The 11,842-nt window shown below is 44.1% G+C and overlaps 1 protein-coding gene across 3 annotated transcripts; it reads right to left on the bottom strand.

The window, feature by feature from the left end:
- Positions 1–3,642: 3,642 nt before the first annotated feature.
- Positions 3,643–11,401, bottom strand: slitrk4 (SLIT and NTRK-like family, member 4). Of its 3 annotated transcripts, none has more exons than XM_084353569.1 (3): positions 9,968–11,401; positions 6,557–9,086; positions 3,643–4,289 (listed from the first exon to the last, which is right to left on the bottom strand). In XM_084353569.1, the coding sequence occupies exons 2-3, from the start codon at positions 9,042–9,044 to the stop codon at positions 4,198–4,200; spliced, it is 2,580 nt and encodes an 859-aa protein (XP_084209695.1). In that variant the 5' UTR covers positions 9,045–9,086; positions 9,968–11,401; the 3' UTR covers positions 3,643–4,197. The 3 variants fall into 3 exon arrangements, with proteins under 3 accessions (XP_084209695.1, XP_084209697.1, XP_084209696.1); XM_084353571.1 differs by lacking the exon at positions 3,643–4,289 and adding an exon at positions 4,313–5,938; XM_084353570.1 differs by lacking the exon at positions 3,643–4,289 and having other exon boundaries at positions 6,244–9,086.
- Between the last annotated feature and the right edge of the window lie 441 nt (positions 11,402–11,842).

Raw genomic sequence — 11,842 nt, 5'->3', positions numbered from 1 at the left:
TATTATCAAATATAGCTGTAAAAACCAGCATACTATCAGCCCGTTCTCATTGCCATATTGTCAAATACAGAATGTTTTGCCATGTCCCTTTGCCTCTCATACAGGTGCAGAAGGTAGCCTTTAGCATCTGTATGATACACACTGACCTTTAAGCTAACTCCAATGTAAACAGAGCTGCTCCTCCTGACGCAGTATACAGACGATCAGTGATCAGGGTTGAGTGGCTCACACAGCAGCTTCACCCAGAAAACAGGGCTTTGTGTCCCATGTGAAACAAAATGTTTAACATATTTTAAATCTAACCAAGTAGTTTTTGCGCCCAGACCTAATTAAAGTGGCTTTCTGGCTGGACGACAGACAAACAGGGACATTACACACGAAAGAATGGCATCAGTGTTTGACAACGTGGGATGAGAACTTGTTGATGCTGTATAACCTTGAAACTCTTTGTTCATTGTCACACAGAGTAGTGATTGCTGTAGACACAAATTCATCCTCATTTCTGCAGTTGCTATGGACACAGCATGGGAATGACTCCTGCTCTGCTGTGAAAAAGAGAAGCCTCATGAATGCATTGTTCCTTTTCTCAACGATGATTAACTCATGGTATACGAGGACGTGAGATTAAAAATGAGAGTAAGACAGCCGAGGGAATATCCAAGAAGAAGAAAAGGAAACTGCAGATGACGAAGCACAGATGAAGTACAGTAAAAGAAAGAAAGAGATGAGAGGACAGTGGTGATTGAGACAGTACATGCAGGTGACAAAAAGTGAAATAAAATGATCTAAACCATCAGAATACTTCATTTTACTGAAACTGTCATGCTGTGTTCAAGGGCTATTTCAAAATGGTGCATTTGCAGTCTTGTCTGCTGAACAATAAACAATCTGCAGCTTTGCAACGTGAGGAATCTTTAATTGTCCCAACAGGTCTGTGCTTCAAGTTAGAATGAGACAAAAAATGTGTTAGCGTGGAGTTTATCAATCCTGGTCCTGTTTTAGATGTTTCCCTGCTCCAACACAGCTGATTCAAATGAATGGGTGTTTATCAGGCTGATAGGGGCAGGGGGCCCCAGGACCAGGACTGACGAACACTGAGTGAGTGAATTTAAGAATGAGATGGTTAATTGTTGATCCCGTCACATTCGGTGTGTTAATGCTTGATGATTTTTGTGCGATTGTGCTGTACTCCAACCTTTTTAGCTTGTAACCCCTTAACTCTCAAAGACAGCTAAAAGTAACCATGATGTGAGTCCTATCACTATAGTTTCTTCCTCTGGGCCAACGGGCGGTGGTTGTAGACAAGCTACTTTTGTTGTTCATGTTCAGTGAATAATATATTTCTCTGAAAAAAAGCCACTCTTGCTTCAATGTCCGCTATTATGATTTAATAACCTTTCTATTTACTCTGTGAGCTGTTTTGAACACATCCACACAGGCTGTAAATTAAGTAATGAATTACACCTGTTTTTCACTTAAAAATGCTGAGGATGTAACTTCCAAAGAAAAAGAAAAAGACAAAACAAAATTCTGACTGGCATTTTTTAAATTTCTGAATGTATCTATTCTCAGACAAAGCAAATGTAAAACTGGGGCGAGAGACTGAAACTTAAGGCTTCTAATGATGGATGACACTTGATGCTGACTGCTAGAATAAAGTAGAAAAACCAAAAATATATACAGTCAGGTGCCCCAAAAATTGTTCGAGGCCTTCGAGGATTAAAACAAGACAATGTCTAACGTCACCTGCTGCACTCTTTGGTTGACAGTGCTTAATTTCTTTTTTAGAAATCCCCAAAACATTTGGAGAACTGTAGAGTTAAGACCAGTTATCCACTTATCACACAGGAAAAAGTTGTACACTTCAAAAACAAACCATTTGTTTTAACTTAAAAAAGTTTGTGTCCAGGCTGCCTTCAAATTTTAAGTTGACTGAATTTGAGAAGACAAGTTAAAGTCATTTTGTAAAGATTGAAAACAAATAAAGTTTATTGTCATATAAACTCAATATTATTCAGTTGTACTTAAATTCTTTAGTTTACGTAACTTAATCACAACTCAGTTCCTACAGAATTCTCTGGCTGAGACAACAACATAGTTTCTTTCAACTGGAATACCAAAGCTGAAAAGCTTCATCTACAGTTGAGTCTACCTGAAACATCTAGTTAATCTAACTTAGTTTAAATAACAGCTGAGTTACTCCTATTGGAGCTACTTTATTCCAGGATTGGTACAAAGATGAAACCGCTTCCATCTACTATTATATTATGTATGTGTGACAGGGCAAAGACTGAATTCAATACTAATGCTCATTATCATTCACAATATTTTCATTATTGACAAAATAAGCATCCCTGACTCATCTTAAAATGTATGTAAGACACACACTAAGTTTTCAACACGTTTTCTTCAAACTATGGAAAAGAGAGGGCTTTAACTCTCACCTAATACATGTCTGGAAGAATGCTAATATGCCGATCATGTTTCTTTAATAAACTGGTTGAACACTGTACAGTATACTCATACATCTCAACATTTCAAGTCAAAAAGACTTTGAGTTAGAAGAATGTGGTTCTATAGGCTCTGAAGTGGCCTGAACATCAAAACTAGACCCTTTTAGTTTAATTCACTTGGAATAATTACAACTTCTACATGACGTTAAGTTACGTGAAGCATCTATCTAATGTTGTAAAGCATAAATGCCCAGGTTACACTAGAAGACAAAAAAACAGCTTATATTTGCAAGTATTGCTTTTCTTCTATCAGTCTATGATTGCTTTTTTTGTTACTCCAAACTTCCAAATATGCCTTGACCCAATGTCCACAATTAGTCTTATTAATCTTCCTAGAAATAACAAGAATCATCATCATCGTCATCATCATCATCATCATCAAAAGCCTGTTACGCAGCCTCTGAACTATCCTTTCCTTAACTTCCTAGAATAAAAGGCAGAGTTAGGGCAGTTCTTCAAATAGAATACATGAAAAGTGTTTCTTTCTGTTCCCTCTGTCTCCCTTTTTTTATCTAAAGCCTTCAAACAGCTCTAATCCTCCTGCAGTCCAGGCACACGTTTCACCCTCTCTGCTGTGTTCTTATCTCACAGCGCCCCTTGTGGCCAAATGTAGACTTCATGCATGCTCCTATTCCAGCAGTGCTCTCTAAACACATTCCCCTAATCGATGTGCATTTCACCAACCGACCCCATCATATAAGAACACACCATGGATTGACAACAGATATGATTTTAAAGTTGGGACTCAGGTTAGCACAGGTTTCCATGACTGTACAGCAGGTGAGATGACAAACAGCAGCGAGACAGAAAAATCAGGCTCCTTGTGCATTTTTCATTGTTCTAATGTCTTGTGAGTTAAATTACGGTGAAAATAAACTATTTCCCCTTTCTCTGGTGATGCCATGATACCCCCTAAAGGACCCCTGGAGCTTTCAGGAACAGAACCCTGCACTGGAGCCAAGTGACTGCAGTAAAATGTTGGGCTGAAAAGACTATTTTCCAGCCAAATTTGAGTCTTTTTTTTTTTTTTTTTTAAGTATCCAAATGATATTTCTGTTCTATTAGAGAGTTTTATGGTTGAAAATACAACAGAGGGAGAGAGGGAGGAAAAGACGGGGGAGTGAGCGGGGGAGCGGTTCGGAGGGGGCGGACATATCAGATTCATACCTCCCCCGCATCCAAGCATCCCTTTTTTAGTTCATAACTGCCAAGGGTATTAATAATTAATGAGGACAATTCTCTGGCGTCTGGATGAGTCATACTTTCTGCTACTTGGTTTCCCAAAAGCCCCATAGGTTGGATTAACACAGAAACAGGAAATCTGAATTTTTAACCCTAAAATGGAACAGGCATGAATGTTTGATAGGTGTCTAAAAACAGGGGTAGGCAATGCAACCTTCAAGACAATGAGGCCAGGGTGAACAAAATCTTCAAAAGCTTGAAGAGGAAGAGGGAATTGAGGATGTTTGGAGATGGAAAGAACGGAAAGAGAGACACGCAAAGGTGTGTGAATGGGAATACATTGAGGCAGGTGAAATTTGGCGATGTTACATCTTTGAAATTTGCCTTTTGGACATTTTTGGAGCATCACTCGGAGATCTAAACCAGAGTAACAGCACAGAAACACACAAGCTCAACGTCCAACACCGAGCTGTCAGACAATCCAACTTGTTCTGTGAAAAACTCAAAGTGCTGTGAAAAAGGAGCTGGCGAGTTCAGCGGAGGAGTCTTTTTGTTTTAAAGTGAAGCAGCCCGGAGAAGCCCAGAGGATGTGAACTAAAAGAAATAGGGGGACACAGTGCAAATAGGTGCTGATTTTAATACCTTGATTTCAACATGATTATACAAGAGAAAATTAACCAATATACAGGAGATTTATGACCGATAGAAAATTGTATTTATTATACTTTCCAAGATACATTCTATTCATTTGTAATGTCAATAAACACTCATAATTTTAACGTAACAATACTTTTTAAATAAGGACCGGATAGAGTTAGGCTGATAAAAGAATTTCCAAATAGAACCTGTCTTGACAATATAACCTCAAACTAAATAAATTAAACAAAAAAATATTTGAAGCCATCATGACTGAGCATTTTTACTAATATTGCACATGGTGTTTTATGATATGATTCTGCCCAGGTCTAACAATTTAGAGCTTCAATTCGCAGCCGCCCCGCCAACGTCTCCACACACCCATCTCCATCCCAACCGTTCTGGAACCATATCAAGTTTAATGCACATTTATTTTGGTTGCATAATGTTAATAAGAAACCTTTTACAAGATACTGTGGGAGATATAAGAATAAGGAAACGGCTTGAAACTTCACAGACTCAATCAGGCCTCGGCTTGTCGTGCGACACAATAAAAAGGAAACATCACAGATCACATTTCACAACCCTGGTCCAGCGGGTCGAGTTCTTCAGCAAACTGAGAGGAACATAAACCCTCCGGCGGACTCGACAGTCACTTCTGGTGGCCTGAATTAGCTCTGATGCATCATTCTTTCAAGTCCTTTCCGCTCTTTGTGTATTATTCTTTTTAAATAATACCAATAACTCTTTAAATAATCCTGCATAGAAAAATAAATTAACTATGTTGTTAAATTTTTTCACTACGAATTGAGAGCTGACAAGGGGAGGTGGGTCACCGATTGAATTATATAAGCGGTTTGTTTGACAATTCTGGCTTGTAGTCTCTTCATGATGATGCTCCGTCATACAGTATGTGTGTGCGTGTCTGCGTGTGTGTGTCTGTGTGTGTGTTTGTCCTTCCTTGTAATTTACAAACCAGTCCCACAGATACAAATAATGTAAGACTTACAAAATAAATTCCAGGTTACGCTTACATGGCAAGCAGCTTTGTATTTTTTTTATCCTTGGGTTTGTCATTTTTCAGAAACAACGTCCTCTGACAGTGTATGTGCCGTTAGATTTCACCCAAAACATACAGTTACTGTAAGTAGCAATTTTGAAGAGAAACACAACTCCATTCAGAAGACACTATAATTCACATGGCTCTTTACACAAAAGAGAACACGTCACTAAATCATTCCCCGAAAGAGTTTCTGCAGTGCCTCCAATTCCCGTGAATGGAAAACAGGAGCCGTTTTAGCCTCCCAGCAAAGAGCAGGTGTACTGCTACTGGTGCGTAATCCCGACAAGATGGCAGAGAGTCTGCAGCCGACTCCAGAGAGCATCCCCAAGAGCAAACAGATATCCCCGCAAATTAAAAAAAAAAAAAGCAAAGTAGCATCCATTGAGTCCCCAATTTATGTTAATTTCATCCCAGAAGTAGCGATTTTGGATGCTCTCCAGAGCAAAAGAACAACAACCAACATGCCCTCCTTTTTTTTCTCTCTTTTTTTTAAACGAGGGGTTGAAGACGGCGAGGTATATTCTCAAGCACTGTTTTCAAGACCCTTTGATTTGGTTGGAAAAACAAAAGGAGGAGGAAAGAACAACAAGAACAACAAAAAAGAAGAAGATAAGTACCCATTTCATTAGCAGCAAAAATACTCTGACTGTCTGGTTGCTTTTTAGGGTGTCCTGTGGTTATGTATGTGAGATCATACATGTGGTGGCGTGGATAATCCAAAAGGTCTTTTACTGTGAAATAGATCCACGCTGATTCTAGTAATAGCTTTTGTAGTGTGGAGCCATTTTGTCCATCTCTGCATTGGTCATTAAGGATTTCCAGAAGGCACTTTTTTGCTGTGTGTGGGAGTGTGTGTGTGTGTGTGTGTGTACATGTGTGGCTGCGGAGAGGGAGATGGAGACAGAAAGCAAGAGATCTGGGGGGTTGAATCGTGTGTGTGTGTGTGTGTGTGTGTGTGGTCAGAGAGAAACAGAGAAAGGCAGATGTGTTTGGCTGTCTGTCTGCCTGTATGTGTGTCTGACTTCCTCCTGTATGTGTGTGTAATCAATGCACTAAATCAAACACAACAATCCCTACATTTTACTCAGCGCAGTCTGCTCCTCGAGCACCTGCATGTAATCAGGCGGTCCTTGGAGCTTGGCTTTCAGCTCGTAATACTCACTTTTTCTCTGCTCCACCACGATCTTACTGTGGTTCCCGCCTATCAGCGACGACTTCTTCATCTTTTTATCCAGCGTTTTCTCCGGGTAGCGGATTTCGTACCCGCCCATCCCTATACTGTTGAAATCTCTTTTGCTGTCCAGGAAGTTCTGGATGAACATGCTGGGCTCTCGGTGGGGCAGGAACTCCTCGAGTTCGTCGATGGTGCTGAGGCGTTTGTTGCGCTCCAGCGTGGAGAGCGCGTCTTTATCCTTGAGGATGATCTTCTGCCTCTGCGAGTCCGCAAACTTGAACCCGGCGTCCATGTCTGAGGAGCGTCCGATCCCGCAGGTGTGGCTCTTGCCGATGTGCTCGATGGTCTGGGGGATGAACGTCTCGCCTCCCAAGTCGTCTCCCGGGATGGAGCCTTTTTTGCCGGATTTGTGGCTGTGTCTGCGGAGCTGCAGCGACATGGAGCCGCACTCCTGATTCCCGAGCCCCTCCTGCCTGCCCACTGGTTTTTTATTCCGCCTCAGGACAAAGACGAGAAGGCAGAAGGCTACAAACACAGTGAGGATAAGCACTACGAGGATGCTGAGGATCATGATGGAGAGAGGCACAGGCCCTCCCGGTGGTGCTTTGCCGACTCCAGCAGGCGACACTGAGGTCAAAATAGGGGTGGCGCTTGTGAGAATAAACGGCCGCCTCGCCACAAGCTTGGGACACAGGATCTCATTTTTTAAGAGTCGCAGCTCTATGTTGGAGAACTGCACAGGGGAGGCACATTTCACCTCTTTGGCAGCCACTCCATCACTTAGCTTTTCTAGCCAGAGTTTGAGGGCGACAAGATCGCAGGAACACTCCCACGGGTTCCCCTCCAGGTCTATCTGGGTCAATGATTGCAGCTGGTCTAAGACTCCGCTCACTGGCAGGGTCATGAAGTGGTTGTTTTTCAGATTCAGTCTGGCTAAAGAGACGCCAGCAAACACGTAGGCGGGGAGGCTGCGCAGAACGTTGTTGTTGAGATATAGGAGTTGCAGGTTCGGCATGGAGTCAAAGGTGCCTGCTAAGATTTCTTTTATGGCATTGTATTCCAAATATAGGTACTGCAGGTTTGACAGGCCCAAAAACATCTCTGGGTGTAGCTGTTCTAGCTGGTTTCCATTCAAATACAGTCTCCTCAGGTTAGTGAGGTTAGCAAACACACCTTTCTGGACCGTTATGATTTGATTGCTGCCGAGATGGAGCAGATCTAAACCCTCAAACCCTTGGAAATCTGCCGGGCTGATGTCATGGATGTAATTCCCACTCAGGTGAAGTTTCTTGGCATTTGGGGGTTTGGGAATGAGATCACCTAGATTTTTAATATTCCTCTCCTGACAGCTGACGCTGATGCCAAAGTCGGAGGGGTGGGCTTTACAGCTGCAGGGCTGTGGACACAACAATGGAGGGGTCCGTGTCTGAAAGGAAACAATCTGGCTATTTCTTCCAAAAGGGGGTAAACCAGCCACAATACCATTACCGTAAATCTTAGATGAGTCAGTGGTTTTTGGCGATTTCGTGGCTAAGGGAACCACGGTGGTCGGGGACATTTTGGAGGGTGACTGCCCGTTATCAGGATGCATGGGCGGCATTCGGACATCAAAGTCACTTCCTGTTCCCATGGGACAAAGCTCCTGTTTGTTGGTTTCTTTCAGGAGCCTCCCGTACAAGTCAGTTGGTGTTTCACATATGGCCTCGCCGATAAAAATATTATAGGGCATGTTTTCAAGCCATGCCTTGAGAGGTGCTAAATCACAGGTACAATTCCAGGGGTTGTCATCCAGCTGCAGCTCTACAATACGCCCAATATGCTCCAGAACCCCCAAATAAGGAAGCTTCTGGATCCGGTTCCCCCTTATATCCAGGTGTGTGAGCGAGGCAAAGCGAAATATGTTATCAGGAAGTGCCTGTATGAGATTATCGTTCAGTATGAGCACTTTTAGCTTGTGCAGTTTGTTAAACGCTCCCTTTTCAATGTATTTTATCAAGTTGTAGTCAGCCTGAAGGTATTCCAGGTTCTCTATCCCTTGAAAAGTGTCCGCTCGCAGCACCTTTAACTCATTATTGTTCAGGTGCAGCTGTTTCAAGGCGCTCATCCCCATGAACGCTCCACCCTCGATGTTCTGCAGGTTGTTGTTCCCCAGCTGCAGCGACACAGCGTGGGTGAAGTTGAGGAACGAGTTCGGGTAGAGGATGATTAAGAAGTTGTTCTGAAAGTTCAGGTGGTACAGGGACGAGGCCGGCGGTATGAGCTGCGTGGGCCGGTAGACGGTGATCTTCTCGCAGTTGACGTACAGCACGTTTTCCACCGACATGCAGGAGCAGGCGCTGCAGGTCTCGGCCATCAAGTCCGAGGCGGACGGGTCTACCGTCTGGGGTCCGTCCGACATGGAGGGGGAGGAGAGAGAGGAGGAGAGGGAGCCGGAGATGGAAGAAGAAAAGGCTGCCAGCAGGAGTACGAGCAGCATCTCGCCGGTTAGAGATCCTCCCCCAGAAAACCATTTAGTAACCTTTGGAGAAGAAAAGACAGGTGCATGCAGGAACATTCACACCACAGGCGTACGTATGTGCAAACCAGAGCACATTTTCACGCGCGCACACACACACACACACACACACACACAGAAAGCAAACCATCAAAATGTATATTTGATATTGATTTTACAGCAACATTTCATCACTTTTTCAGCTTTTCAGTCTAAGAAATCACCTCCGGGTGTCATTGTAATGTTTTACAGTAAATAAAACATTACGTATGCTAATGATGCTCATTTTTCATTAGTGCACTTTTCATTATTTCATTGCAGCCAGCAGCTTTGGCTTTGACACAGTGATTCAGCCTAATCATTGGACGGCGCAAATGCTTGATGCAGATTATTCAACACTGCAGGAGAGAGAGAGAGAGAAAAAAAAAGTACCACATGCCCTGGAAATTACTCAAACCCGTGAGCTGCTGCTCGTCTCTGCATCTTATTCTGACATCCAGAGCGTGAAGCATCGTCTTGGAAGATGTCAAAGACGGCAGCACGACTGTGTTCTTCCCCTCTCAGCACATTCAACATAATCAAAGTCAAACGGCTGCAGTTCCCTTTTTCATGGGGGTCTCATTTGAAGCCGGCAGCACCACCACCACCACCTCCCCCGCCACTAAGCAGCACATTCAGGTTATTATTTAGGAAGGCAACTGTGAGAGCAGGAGGAAGGGGAAGAACTGGGACTGAGCCCACTGCTGACATATTGAGAGGGTTTGAGCGGCACACATTTATCACACTGACAACCGTTTCCTTCCTCATACTTGACACCAAACAGAGAACGAAATAGAAAAAAATGAGCCTCAAATCTAGTAATTTTTTAAGGAACATGGATGAAATCTGAATAAAATCCCACTTACCCAAAGCTGGAGTGGTAATGAATGCGGCTCCCTCTGGAGACACGGGGCAGCGTTGGTGAGACATGGATGGAGACGTGCGCAAACAGTCCTCCCAGCTCAAGTAGAACGCAGACAGTTGTAGGGGCGCAACAAGGTTCCTCCAGCCCCTATATCTCCATGCAGGATACTGTATATCAACCCGAGCCAGGCGGACTGGAGGGGGGGTGCGGAGGAGATGGAGAGAACGGAGCGGAGAGGGAGAGAGAGAGGGGGGGGTGGCTCCGATTTCACCCGATGCGTCTCTTGCTGACGGGCTCCTCTTGCTTGGAAAAATCACCCCTCTGGTCGTTCGGTCCCCAAGGTGGTTGTACTACCTCCATGGGAGAGCATTCATTGGGTTGCAGGGAGAGATAGACAGAGGCCGGGAGAGAGGAGAGAGAGAACAAGAGAGAGAGAGAGAGAGAGAGAGAGAAAGGGAGAGGCAGACAGCTTTTAGAGATCTTGACGGCGCGTCCGGCGACTCCAAGGTGTGAAAAAAGGCGCAGGGTGGTCGGTGATGCGGTGAAATAAGTCCGTCATTCTTCGAGTTTATTTCAGGGGGGGAACTGAGAGGAGAGGCGGAGGGGGAAGGAGGAAGAGAGGATGTCCAACACTGTGCGTCTGGCTGGCTTCAGCTCGGCTCAGCAACCCCCAACGCTCCGATGAATAAATACTGGTTTGTTTCGAGCGAAGTTGCGCACCGGGATAATGCTTCAGAGGGCGAACGCAGCCAAAACGCTCCCATCAGGTTGTGTGTGTCAGTGTGTTATTTTCCATCGAGGCAGCATAAATCCAGTCTTTTACTCTGACCCCGCGCAAAGCTGCTGCTTTCTCTTCAGCGGTCAGCGGAAGAGATGCTTATTTCACTGTCCATCCAACGGGAAGGATTTTTTTTTTTTTTTTTTTAAGAGAAAAAAAGAAGAAGAAGAAGAAGAAGAAGAAGAAGAAGACGGGCTATGGCGGTATCGACGCTCCTCTCCCGGACCAAAAAAAAAAAAAAGCGGAAAAGCACAGAGAGAAACAAGAGAAACAAGTGAGGAGAAGAGGAACCGGTGCGTAAAAATGAATAATGCAGTTATTCAGCCTTTAGTCCGCTGCGGTGCAAGTGAGGAGCTGGAAACTCCGCGCTCTCTCCCGCTCCCATCGGTCCACGCCGAATGTCACCAAATTCAACTTGGAGGAGGAAATGTGCGGTTTCTTCCTTTCTTTCTCTCTTTCTTTCCTTTTTTTTTTTTTCTTGTTTTTTGCTTTTTTCAAAGCCAAAGATATCCAGTCGGATGAAGCGGAGGGAGTTAGAGGAGAGGAAGGCGAGCTTCCTTCTCCCTCCTAAGACAGAACAGTATCCGTGTCAGGCGCGTTAAGTCTGCTGGCTCCTTCTGCAGCCGCATTCACTGAGCTTCCCACACGAATAAAAGAGGAGAATGCAGAGATGTGGAGAGAGCGAGGGAGGGAGGGAGGAGGGAGGGAGAGGGGGCGAGAAGGGAGGGGGGTCTCTCTCTCTCTCTCTCTCTCAGAGACGACAAATGCAAAAAAAAAAAAAAACTAACTTCAGACCTTGAAACAGATCCGTTATTTTGAGCGCATTCCTGACACTTTGTCACGATCTGACAATTATCCTATATTTTACTTACATTTTAATTCTTTAATTCTCTTTTTTCCTCCCTGTGTAACCTCTGAGGGGATCAAGACCACAGCTCGTGGACAGCGAAGAGGGGGACTAGAAATAAAAGAAAGAAAGAAAGAAAGAAAGAAAGAAAGAAAGAAAGAAAAGGAGCTTTACCTGCCAAATCGTCGCATTGGACTTGACTTGCGCGACACGACCTGTGCGCGTCCCCGAGGTCCGATTGGAGAGAGGCG

The sequence above is a fragment of the Pagrus pagrus genome, assembly GCF_965226575.1.
Source record: "Pagrus pagrus genome assembly, chromosome: 5".
Taxonomy (NCBI): domain Eukaryota; kingdom Metazoa; phylum Chordata; class Actinopteri; order Spariformes; family Sparidae; genus Pagrus; species Pagrus pagrus.
Note: the sequence above shows the minus strand (reverse complement) of the source record. Positions and strands in the feature narration are given on the sequence as shown.

Excerpts from the sequence above, each read along its gene's own strand:
- slitrk4 (XM_084353569.1), bottom strand. The coding sequence starts at position 9,044 with ATGCTGCTCGTACTCCTGCTGGCAGCCTTTTCTTCTTCCATCTCCGGC. Across the intron at positions 4,290-6,556 it reads CGTGGTGGAGCAGAGAAAAA|TTCACATCCTCTGGGCTTCT; the intron begins GTGAGTATTACG and ends TATTTCTTTTAG.